The following is a 12,839-nucleotide window of genomic DNA, read 5'->3' as shown; positions in this document are numbered from 1 at the left end:
TGTTAAACCTGATCTAGAGTAACATGTTTAAGTGTAAATCAATTGTTGTTATTAGTCTGTAATTAACAGTTTTTGTAAAAATTTGTGTTTTTTTTTTTTTGTATATTATCTCCATGAAGTGAGTAATGACTGGTATTAAAGGTGCTAAAATGTGAGAAAACATCAGAGTAGCAGCATTAAAAATAAATGTCTGGTAAAGGTTCATACTGTCTTCCATATATAATTATTGTAGGTGATTAATTTATCAGACAAACTAGTAAAGAGAGTACACAAACAACTACCCCTGTCTGATAAATGAATTACCTAAAATAAGCATTAAAAAGGTTTTTATTTCATAGTTTTCACACAATATATCAGTAAATACATGTTTCCTTGCTTCAAAAGTTAAACGCGCGGTGTCCAGCTGAGCGGACATTTTTGCAACTCCATGAAAAATAGGTTCATAAGAAAATTTTCTTTAGGCATGTTTTTGTTCATGCCTAAAGAGGAATAAAAACACTCAGGACAAAAAAATCTTGATTAAGGTTCTCATAATTCATGCATGAAAGGGTTAAACTAGCTTAAAATGATCCGTTATATCTTATTTAGGGATAGCTATAGTTTCTTAAAATGAGATTACTTTGATAATGAAAAACACTGTTAACAAGAATATTTTACTTTTCAAAAACAGAGGACTAATTTCTCAGGTTTTGTGCAGTGTTTATATTAGCTAATCCTAGCTTAATTTCTAAACATTAGCTGGAGTATCCTACCAAGACAAAATTATATACATTTTATTCAAAATAGATTGCTCTCTTGGAGTAAAACATGCTTGTCAGCAAATGTGAAGTATATTTTATCCTACATATATTTTTATTCTATATAATGTGTTTACTGTATGCCTTTCTTTCCAATTTTGTTGTAATATTCTACAAAGTATGACTGTGCAAGGACAATAAAAATGTATCTTATTAAATGTATTTCAAAACGACAGACTAATAAAAAGTGTTGATTACTTGCGGCATCAATATTAGCTGACTCCATTCCTTAGTACTAGCTGGAAAACCTGGAGACAGGCATATTTTCTTAGAATTAGATGAAACACAAGCAGAAGACATTTTTTTTCTTTGTCAAAAAAAAAAAAAAACAAAAACCCAAAAGGAATAATTTATCAGAAACAAAGCTTTTTACTGTCTTGAAATTCCTTTTTTGGTTATATTAGCTAACCCCTTTACTTAGCTAAAGACTGGCTCCTGTATTACACCCACAATAACAGCCTGTACACTGATATCTGTCTAAAAAGACTTGGGTCAGGTTTTTAACTTAAATCTTTAGAGTCTGTCATAGTTCCATATTCTCTTATCACTGTACAACACAAGTGATGGTTCACTTTGAAATTGAGTCAGCTATCGTCAATAATCGGGCTCCCGGCACAACACAGACTCCACAACACAAACTTCAGATAAGCACACATCATACACAACTCATGCACACTGAACCTTTATATGAAGCTACATATTTTGGATTCTATGTCACTGGTCAGGCTTTCTCATTTAACTCAATAATGGAGCCACCTTAATCTCCAAACCCACTGTAGGTGTAGGTGTGAGGATCAGACACAATGACCACAGATGAGACATAAATCCTTTATCTTCCCCTGGCTTCACACTGATATTGAGGTACCCCTGTTAGCCTGTTTGATCAGGTTGTGTGCTGGTGTGTGTGTGCACGAGTAGACCTGGCCATGCGTGACAACAGCAAATTACACCCTATCCGTCACTAGTGCTATAGGCCTGAGCTCCGGCTTGGCACCAGCTGGACCAAAGCCACAAAATGAAAAATAAAACAAGACAAAGCATAGATACAGGGAATTTATAAACAGATATGAGATAGAGGGCTGCAATGTGAGCTGGATCGCATTTTGCATACCTTTGCATGATGTTTAATGAAAGGTGTTCAATGGAATCATAAAAGTATTGCGGGAAAACCCAGCTCAGAAATCCCCGGGGACTGGAGCAAAAAAAATCCCTAGCTACATAATGTGTAATTGTAAACTATAGAATCCTTACATTTTCTCTCCCCCCTTATCTGTTGTCGCTTTCATTTTGCCTCTCTATCAGAATGCGGCTTGTTGTCTCTGACTTAAACTGAGAAAACGGCAGGCTGCCACAGGAAGACAGTGTTGTGTTGAGCAGTTGCTGTGGGTGGGCTGAAAACGCAAGAGTAAGAAAAACAGCACTAACTGTAAACGTCTCCCAGAGTGTCCCACCCTGCTTAGCCTACGTCTAGACTGGCCTCTGTGAGGTAGGCAGCAGTCATAACAAGGGATTCGGAGAGCAAACAGCACTGTTTGGCACAGTTAGCTTTTCTGTCTATGCAGTCACACAATCAAGACACAAAACCTCTGCATTTAATTGGGCCTAAACAAAAAGCTCACAGTGCAGCATACAATTATGAGATATATGAGGCGACACAGTTTTGACAGAAAGCCAACATGCCCCATGTGCTACACCAGAAGACCATCTCACCAGATTGACACTGGGCAAGGGACCTGCAAACCGTTACTAAGCACTGTGCCAAGGCTGCTGGCCTACTTATGAGCCATTCTCTTGATAATGTCAGGCTAAGGAAATACATGCACACTAACACACACAGCCTTAAGCAAGTCTCTATTGTTACTTGAAACCAGCACACATTCAGGCCAAGATACTTCAGTTTGCATCACGCATCTCTGTGATACCATGTTTGTAGCTTAGTTTTCAGAACACATCACCGTTAACCCAATCGGACAAATACAAATACCTAAGGACACTTTGAGAAAACAGTTGACTCAAAAATTGAGCAATCAACAAACACTATTTCTGACAGTGCACAACAACAGTGCTCTCATTCTTCACTCGTTACTCATGATGTCGCTGAAGATGCCTTTGTCGACAATGTGGAAAGCTAAATGTGATGATGACATTCCCAACATGACCTCAATCAAGCTTTTTCACAGCCCGGAGGCACAAAACAATCCAACAAACTCAGGCACCGCAGAGAATCTCTTTACCCTCATTTCATAATGAATGCAATTATATGAGGAAAATTGTTTTACTCTTCCAACTGGCTGAGACTAGGGAGGGGGTTGTTTTGAATTTTTGCAAAAGTCATTTGTTCAAAGTTATTTTTGACAAAAAAAAATAGATTCTACTTGCGTGCCCTTCAGCTAGATCAGCTGGGAAAATCCAACACTTTTTTAGCTATGTTCAGACCACAGGCAGAAGTGGCCCACATCTGATATGTTTGTTTTTCCTAATATTGGACTCAGAAATTGCAAAAAAAAAAAAAAAAAGTCACATTGAACTGCATTATTACACTCGATATAAAATCAAATGCAGGTCAAATATTTTGCAATGCAGCCCCAGTCTGAGCAGCCATATTGGAAATCACCTTTTACATGACTAGAGTTCAACATCTGTCACTTGGTGAATACAACCATGGAAGACAGCTGCGACAAAGGTAGACAGTAGAGGGACAATGAGGTGTTAGACCTCCTAGTATTTAGGGGCAACACATGTGCACAAGCAAGACTTAATAGCATGTGAGCATATCTAAACAAATGGTCAAAGAGAACCGCTGAAGTGTCTCGGAAAAAGTTATGAGACCAAAAGCTAAGTATTAAGAAGCTGAAGACAGAGCAACAAAGCAGTTGCACAGTTGGATCACTGGTTATTATTCTGTCACACTTCAGGGTCAGCTGAAGAGTGTGGGTAGTTCATAATGGAATCTGATATCAGCTACATTTTTGAATAAAGAATTAAAAAAAAACAAAACAGAATGACATCGAACAATAAATCCAAATGGAGAACCATGGGTGTGAATGTAACCTCTGTACAAAACTTACATGGAATGGATCAGTTAACCACCCCCCTCCACAGGTGTGCATTCTATGGACATTTTCACTTCATATAGGTAATACTCTGTATACACAGAACACAAATGTTAGAATGCTGCGGATTAACTACAAGCCTTTGACAGAATATTTTGCCATCATGATAGAACATTTTCACCACCTGTCTGTGTCATTTGTTTTGCCAATTCCCATTGGGTAAAAAATGTTATTTGAATATCCCATCCTGAAGTGGAGTGGAGATGCATGCTGATATGTGAGACAGCTCCTCTTTTGACAAACAGCAGAGAAAGATGCAATTATCACTGTATGTCAATCATGTACCTATCAGTGACATTGTGCCTTTTCTAAGCCCTGACAGTGATAAATCAAGGAAGACACATCACACTGAAGACCCAGGAGAGGTAGAGTGGGGTATAACTCCCTCTCAAGTAGCGTAAATATTACATCTGTTTAAACGCTTCCATCAGGCTTAAAAGAAAACTGAGGTTTCCCTTAACCCACACATTAACCTAAGCACTAAGCTAGCTCTCCACTGCCTGAGGGAAAATCTGTGCAATGAATGGAAAAGCAGGCCACATTTCTATCCAGGCCATCTTTATTGATCCTCAAAACCCCTTTTCACAGAGACCACCCCCCATCTTGACCACAAAAAAGGGGACAATATAAACAACCAATAAATAAGAATCTGCGCGATTAAGGCGGTTCTACATCTCCAATAGAACACAACAGTGTGGACATGTTGGAGTTATACAGCTTCATAGCTTCATACAGTACAAGCAGTAGATTTTTGAGAACATCACATCTAAAAAGGCAGCACTTTTCCAAAAGTGAACCATTTTCCAATCTCAATGAGTCTCCCATTGAAATGAGATAACATTGTACTTCTCACATGTCAGACTTTCAGGTAGAAACTCCAGTCTCACTTTGTCATCTGAGCTTATTTTTTAATACTAGGCCAAACAAAATGGGGCAAAAAGGAAAACAAAGCAGAGAACTTAAAATGTGATGTTTTCTGTAGTCCTACTTTGAAAAATCATTAATATCGCGTGATTCCTGAAATAGAGATGGTGGTGGTTCTTTATATCAGTTTTCTCAAATAGGAATAAATAAATACACCTTTTACTGGTAAATTGTCATGGGAGTCCAGGCTTGGAGGCTACACAGTGTCATAGCATTGTTCAGAGTGGCTTTTTGAGAATTTCAGCATTTCTTTATTACATTCATGTCCAGGAAATTGAAGAACTGGAACTAGGCCTTAAAGCCAACCACCCTCTGGCCACTAGCACATGCGGAACTTGAGCACTGTGCATTCAGTGTGGATATCCAGAGCCGTCTTCTGTGCATCCTGCACTGTTTAGTTGTGCAGGAAGGTGCCCACAAAAATAAAAAGTGAATGAATGAGCACTCTTCATCCATCCTGGAAAATTCACACTCCCCTTGTCTCCATTGTGTCCATTTGCTAATCAGGTCCTCTCAGCAACTAACAGTGCTGGGCTGCTGTTTGCTGACAAAGTCTGAAATAAAGTCAAACTCATTCTGGCCAAGGAAGAGTTCTGGCAGCTCCTGGACTCGATCCAAGCCCAGCTCCATGACCAGCGAGGTCAGGACCTCCTCGTCGATCATATCAGCATCCATGCCGTTCAGAGCCAGCGCTGGTCCAGCCATGTGCTGCATGTTGGCCAGCTGGGCCGGGTTCATTCGGTACTGGGCTGTGGGCCCCATGTGGTTTCCAACCATAGGCCCCAGTGGATGTCCATGATACTGGGTGTTGAGTTTCTGCAGCTGCATGCTGGCCATGAGCTGCTGGGACGTTAAGCCTCCGTTCATGAACTGTTGTTGCTGTTGCTGTGGGTGCTGGGCTTGTTGCTGGTGCTGCTGTGGATGCATGTGATGCTGCTGCTGCTGAGGATGATGCTGTTGTTGTTGTTGTGGTTGGCCATTATACATCATGTTACCAGAGGTCATCTGGTGGTGGCCCATCTGGGCTCCATTCAGCTGTCCATTCATGGGTCCGCCCACCATACCCTGCCGCTGTCTCATGGCCGCCTCCATGTTGGCCTGAACGCCGCCATAATGCATCATCTGGCCATTGGGCATCGCCCGCATGCCCTGCTGGTTAGCATGCTGCTGGTGACCTGCCTGCAGGCCGCCATTCATGCCCATCCTGTAACCGTGGAGACTGGCGCCCGCTGAGCTGTGATTCATGGGCATCATCAGATGGTCTGCCATGCCTCCTGTCTTTAAGCACAGAGACACAAATAAGGACAATGCCATGTACACAAAACACGCTTAAATAAAGAACAACAGGATATCTGGGTTAATATGGCATCTATGCATCCAGCTGACATCAATATTAAACTGAAGACAAACACAAACGCTGCTCCCATACTGACACACAGGACTGAGATGTGCAACGCAAACAATTTTGCATTGTAAGGTTTAACAATTGTCATAACTTGGCCCCTGACTTGACTGAAAGTGACTGTTCCCCATACCTACATACCTCAGACAAAAAGATGGAATTTGACTGTAATGTCACAATCCCACCTCAAGTTAAATCACACAAAACGCTTCCGGGAATTTAAATAACCTGCTGTGTCTTTTGGCGAGCAGTGAAAACCCTTACTGGTGTGTTTAGTCTTCCTCAAACCTCCCTTCTTTGTGCCAAGGAATGAACGCCCAGGTTGAAATTACAGGTTAACATCATACATTGTTTGGATACATTTTTCTGCTCGATAATTCATGCACGACTGCTTCGACATAAATGGAGTAAAAAAAAAAAAAACGTGCATCACGTAATAGATTGCTTAAATCCCGTTTATGTTGCATGTCAGCTGAGGCAGAAAAATCTGTTACATTTTACGCACGTAAGGTTGCAACAAAGAACACTGACATCATGCAACATCCCCAACAGCTGAATCACCACATTTCTAACAAGGCAGAAAATTCAATAAAAAGGATCCGGCTTTTCCTCAATCAAATCCTATCGACTCCCTTAAATGACTGTATTCTATCTATTTCTACCGCTGTAAACAAATATTAAACCCTATTTCTTAATGGCGAGTTTGAAACAAGGGAATGCAAACAATGGATCAGCAGCCTGTGAGACCACCACCACACACCAAAAGCCCAAATTCAACAAACACAGCCGATAAAAATTCACTTACCCGTATCCGCTACGTTTTTACAAAGTTGCGCTACTTTGCTTGGTTTCCGTCCTTTTTTCTGAAGCTGCTCTTTTCTGCACGGTAAAGCTCCTCTGAATTACAGTATGTATTCCACAGGGTTACGCTTCATGCTCAAGCGGGGACGGTGTGCACAAAGACTGCCGCATCAGATCTTGAAACGACTGCCTATTTTCTGGGTCAACTCAGGGATTATGTACATCTAAAAAGCTCAGAGGAAGGCAGTCGGGGAGAGGTGGAGCCTCGGTCCTGCCTCTTCTTTGTTCCTATTGGCCCTACTTAATATAATTGTGCATGGGCGTAGAAAAAAAAAAAGGGGGCTGCTGGAGCGCTGTGACACAGTAGCCAATTTAAATACTCTCCACCCCACTGTTTCTTTTTGAAAGAATATTTAGATATCTTGTTTGTCTTCATAAGTAACTGCTCTTCTGTTTGACTTAACCCTTTCATGCATAGTGGTCACTACAGTGGACAGCTATTCAAAGCTCTTCTCTTGTATATTTATGGATTTTGTTGTTTTAGTTCCATATCAGCCGACACAGTGGACACTTATGCATCATCCCATCCACTGTAATTCATACCATTAGTGTAACTTTGCTGTTCTATATAAACCTGATCTGCAGTAACATGTTTGAGTGTTGAAGGGGTGGGGATTAAATAAATTAGACTTCCTCCCACTCCTTTTCGAATGTGTAAATGAAATCATGTATATGTATAAGTTTTGTTTTTTTTGTTTTCTTCCATGACCTCTGTCTAAAGACTAAGTAAGATTACTTTATCTTCTTGCATATTCAAAATAAACTAAACTAAAAAAAAAAAAAATCAGTTGATTGTTATTGTTACTAAACTGCAATGAACTTTTTTTTAACAAAAAAGTTTTTTTTTTGCATATTATCTCCATGAAGTGAGTAATGACTAGCATTAGAGTATGTTAAAATGTGAGAAAACAGCAGATTAGCAGTAGTGATGTGATGTTCACGAACGAATCAAATCTTTTGAACGGCTCTTTGAAATGAACGATGGGAACCGAATCTTTGTAAAGAGCCGTTCTTTTTTTTTTTTTTATGGAGGGAGTGTTCTTTTTTTTAAGTATTTAAGTACTGTAATTGCAGTTATTAATCACTGTTGTGTTTTGTGCAATTTTTTCCGTTTTTTTTTTTACACACATTTATTGTTCTTGTTCTGAGGAGAATTGCACTATAGTTCAGGTATTTAAGTAATTGCAGTGATTAATCACTGTTGTGTTTTGTGCAATTTTTTCCGTATGTTTACACACATTTATTGTTCTTGTTTTGGGGAGAATAAAATGTTATTTCATAAGAAAATGTTTTATTTTCTTCTTCATTTTTAGGCTACAGACTGGTCCACATAATGTACTGACATTTTTTTTGTCAAATTCTAGCATTTGCCTAATATCACGTCTCATGTCATGTATTTAACCCACACATTTTAAGTAACTATTAAACACCTTTAAAATGTAATGTCAATCATCATATGTAGTCTATATAGTCATTAAAAGATTGGTGTTTCTACATAATACAAAAAAGTAAAAGAGCCAGTCTTTTGAACGGCTCTTTTCAGTGAACGGCTCCTGACTGAACGGCTCCCTTCAGTAGTATATAAGTACTATATAAGATATACTTTATTGGGAAATTCAAATGTACAGCAGCACAACACAATAAACATCAAATACAATCGAAAAATAAAGAGCTGATAAAAAAATATCTAAAAATATTTGTTAAAGTGACTAAATATGTGCAGAACTTTCGGAATGTAAACAGAACACAAGAGATAGTCCGTGTGCAAAAAGTATAGAGATGAAAAACTATCGAGTACTGAAGAAGATATACAAGAATAGAGCAGTGACTGTTATTGCACAAGGTAAATGAAGGGAAAGTGCACTTCCGTAGATAGATAGATAATGAAATTTTTTTCTCTGTTACATATCTACAGAAATGACTGAAGGCCACAGAAACCTACAAAAAAAAAAAAAAAAGAAAAGCTTGAGCCTTAGAGGAGCTTAAGACACAAACCAATACAGCAGTTGCAGCCAGGTCACTTGTTGGTGTCCTTTGTTGTACGAGGATCGGTTCAGGAATCGACTACTGCATACTGAAATCTGCAAACAGACAAACAAATGAACAAAAATCAGAAGTGAACACTGCATCTAAACTGAGCACTGAGGGTTGTGAACACAGGCTTTGAGTCAGTTAAACCCCCATCAAGGTGTGCATTCTTGGGACATTTTCACTTCCCCCAACCACACACAGACACAGAGGCAACGCTTTACTCTTTACACACAGCAAAGAACAAATGTGTTTGAGACAGACAGACAGCTAGACAGACAGACAGATAGATAGGTAGATAGGTGCTTTAAACTAAGAAATTTCCAATAATTTAAGCAATATTTAGTTTCAAAGGATGCAATAAAGTAGAAACAAAGCCATTATTCAGTATCTTTTCTTTAGACAGACAGACAGACAGACAGACAGACATAGATAGATAGATAGATAGATAGATAGATAGAGATAGATAGATAGATAGATAGATAGATAGATAGATAGATAGATAGATAGATAGATAGATAGATAGATAGATAGATAGATAGATTATTGTTGCACTTCTGCATGTTACCTGCTTGTATATGCATATTAAAAGTGTTATTATGGTATGCATATTAACTGTGGTTTATGCATGTATTCTTCATCTCCAAGATCACTGTTGGTCCATGTGACCTACCAGTCTGCTGTGTGTTGGCCTCAGTGAGGCAGTGTAGGGGGCAGAGGAATGCAGTCAGTGTGCTATTCTAGGCCACACTGGCTGCAGCAGCCATGTAACTATTGCTGTGCATGGATGTGTGTTTGCCTCATTTATGTGTGTAGAGTCCAGATACATGCAACGTGTGTGTTTCTCTGATGGTGTGTGTTTGTGTGTCCCTACTCTGCAGATGCACATGTCTCTGATTGCCCACTTCAGGACAACAACCTCTTGCCTGCAATTGCAAATGAATAGAACCACTTTGGGAGAGCTAGCCAATCTATTGTCCAGGGAATTTGTCTATAAATGGGCAACCACTGGCAGGCTTTGTCATTGTCTGACATTGCCCATCCACTTTAAACAAGTGTTAATAAGCCACTCCCAGGTGTGAGGAGTTGGTGAGAAACTCAGGCAGACAACCAGTCTAAACTGAAATAATCATCACAAGTTGTTTTATAATGGCTGACTTCTTAACTAAACCACTGGCTCTGTGCAAAGTTACTACAGTATTTTAAAATTCACCAACCAGCTGCATACTGTAACCTAGAGCTAAAAGATCCTAATGTTTTCATTTGCATTAAGGAGCACAAGTAATTCCAAATCTTGTGGCGCTGCATTTTTTAAGTAGATATTTGCATGAAATACCAATCAACCATGATTGTGGCGAAAAATGTGTGTTTTGTAATTATATATCTACGGAGCAGGATTAACTTGTCTTAAAGTAGACAGTGCCACAACTGCATCCCATTAGAGGTATCTGTGGAGGCTCTTATTTGCCCAGGTCATCGTTCTTCTTGGTAGTTCATCTCAGTTCAACTGAACTGGTTTAGCGAAATGTTTTCAAAAGAGCTAAACCAGTCCAGCTGAACCGAGAAGGACCCATTATAGGTAGTTTTCTCCGTACTGCATATGCTTCATGGAATGTTTTAGTGATTTTTACCTCTCGGTGGTGTATAGTTTTGGGGGTGGAGCCTCCACACACCTTGCCTTGAGCCATTTATTGATTTTAATGCTCATGTGTGAGTGTGCAGGTGTGCTTGTGTTTCAGAAGAAGCTTTATACTACATTTATAAGAGGAATAGGTTTAAAATCATGCTTTCATTTCCATTTTGAACATGACCCAAGGCAGCATTCAATAAAAATCCTATTTAAGTGGTGGCTTCATTTTATTTTATTTTGTTAGAGGTTTCACTTGGAAACAGGGGAGTCGAAGGATTGGTTGCTTTTTTAGTGTATCACTTAATGTATCACTATATGGATTTACAACCTTTTGGTGAACTGCACTTTATAAAAAGTCAGCTCAACATTGCTTCTCAACATTTCATAGGAGACCGGAAGGCAGAAGATTGTGATAATGTTCTTACCCCACACCCCATGAACCAGTGTATGAAAACACCAGTTACATTTCATGCTTCAATTTTGATTTTGAGACAGACAAGTGTTATGTGAGATAATTATCTATGAATGCTAGCACTGTCATTCCTCTTTTCTGAATTCTTGTTATTAGATGTTACAACTCTATACACCTACCCTTATATATTTGTATAATGAAGGTGCATTGTGGAAGATTTGCATGTGCTTGTGCACTTACATGAAATTCACGTTGAATATTGTTTAAAATTGGGTTTTATTTGAGGTTTTTAGCTAGTAAGCTAACAGCTATCTGCATCACCCACATCCTTGATAACAGCCACTATACAATGACTTCTATACCAAGAGGCATTAAAAATGCACCAAGTACCAATGTACAAAATTTAACATTTAGAAATAAATAAAACTAGAAGCACTCGGAGAGCGCAGACCTCTGCCAAGGCTGATCAGTGCCCCCCCCCGTGGGCCCCCCCACCCCCGATCACCACCAAAATTTAATCATTTCTTCCTTATCCCATTTCCAACAAACCCTGAAAATTTCATCCAAATCTGTCCAGAACTTTTTGAGTTATGTTGCACACTAACGGACAGACAAACAGACAGACAAACAAACAAACAAACAAACAAACCCTGGCAAAAACATAACCTCCTTGGCGGAGGTAAACATCTAGATGTAGTGAAGAAGGGATTAGTTCCTCATTTCACATGAGTGGTTTTGCAAGCCCTAGTGAGGGTGTTCATGTGGCGCAACTATTAGTCGATACGTTAGCCGCTTCCAGATTAATCCACAAAAAGAAAAGTGAGTAATGAAAATGTTTGGGCAATGTCCTGTTACTCCACTGCCTATAAAAGCCCTGGCCTCAAAACCGAAGATCTGTTCAAAGTCACAACGCCACGACTTCCACAAGCAAGTAGGGATCAAGCGACGGGCAGGTTGTCACTAGAATGAATGCTGCAAGAGTTGCTGCACACTTTGGGGCACATAATGTAACAATCCTACATCTGTAGATGGCTGCGAATTCCAGAGACAGATTGACAATCTGGTGACCTCAATGCCGCGAAGGATGCAGGCACTATTGGCAGCAAATGGAGGACACTAGGGCTGTACAATTAATCGTTAAAAGATCGCGATCTCGATTCACACATATATGTGATCTCATTTCTGAAACACATACGATTTTTAACCATTTTATTTTACAGGCTGCATTACAAATAAATGCCCACAAACGCAAAACCACCGCCACCTCTTTCCTCAACCAATGGTAAAGCATCTTTACAACACATGAGACTGCTGCTGTCGGCTGCAGTTGAGTGAAGAAAGAGTGAATGACAGCGGAGGAACGTCTGCGGTAAAGAGAGTGAAAAGGGTGAAAACCCCAGTGGTAGTGGTGAGAGTCACCCACCTGAGCTCATGCCCAATTACGGTTCACATTCAGCGGTGTTAATCTCATGTCGGTCTTCTATTCTGTCGTCTAGATCCAAGTGTGTTTTCATTTTCACTTCTCTGACTTCTGCACTGCTGTTCTTTTTCTCCTTTTCTTTTCCATGCCAGTGAGGATAACTCGACCTTTAACCACGAATCAAAAGTTTCACCCTCTCTAAAAATTGTATATTAAAAATATTCCATTGTGCTGACGGGGAAGTTTCTTTAT

The 12,839-nt window shown here is 39.5% G+C and overlaps 1 protein-coding gene across 1 annotated transcript; it reads right to left on the bottom strand.

The window, feature by feature from the left end:
- Window positions 1-4,451: 4,451 nt before the first annotated feature.
- On the bottom strand, window positions 4,452-7,251 carry cited4b (Cbp/p300-interacting transactivator, with Glu/Asp-rich carboxy-terminal domain, 4b). Its single transcript, XM_030158103.1, has 2 exons — window positions 7,042-7,251; window positions 4,452-6,112 (listed from the first exon to the last, which is right to left on the bottom strand). The coding sequence occupies exon 2, from the start codon at window positions 6,101-6,103 to the stop codon at window positions 5,348-5,350; it is 756 nt and encodes a 251-aa protein (XP_030013963.1). The 5' UTR covers window positions 6,104-6,112; window positions 7,042-7,251; the 3' UTR covers window positions 4,452-5,347.
- Between the last annotated feature and the right edge of the window lie 5,588 nt (window positions 7,252-12,839).

Source organism: Sphaeramia orbicularis, chromosome 16, assembly GCF_902148855.1.
Source record: "Sphaeramia orbicularis chromosome 16, fSphaOr1.1, whole genome shotgun sequence".
Classification (NCBI taxonomy): Eukaryota; Metazoa; Chordata; class Actinopteri; order Kurtiformes; family Apogonidae; genus Sphaeramia; species Sphaeramia orbicularis.
The sequence above is the reverse complement of the archived record's forward strand: the minus strand, read 5'-3'. Positions and strand labels throughout refer to the sequence as shown.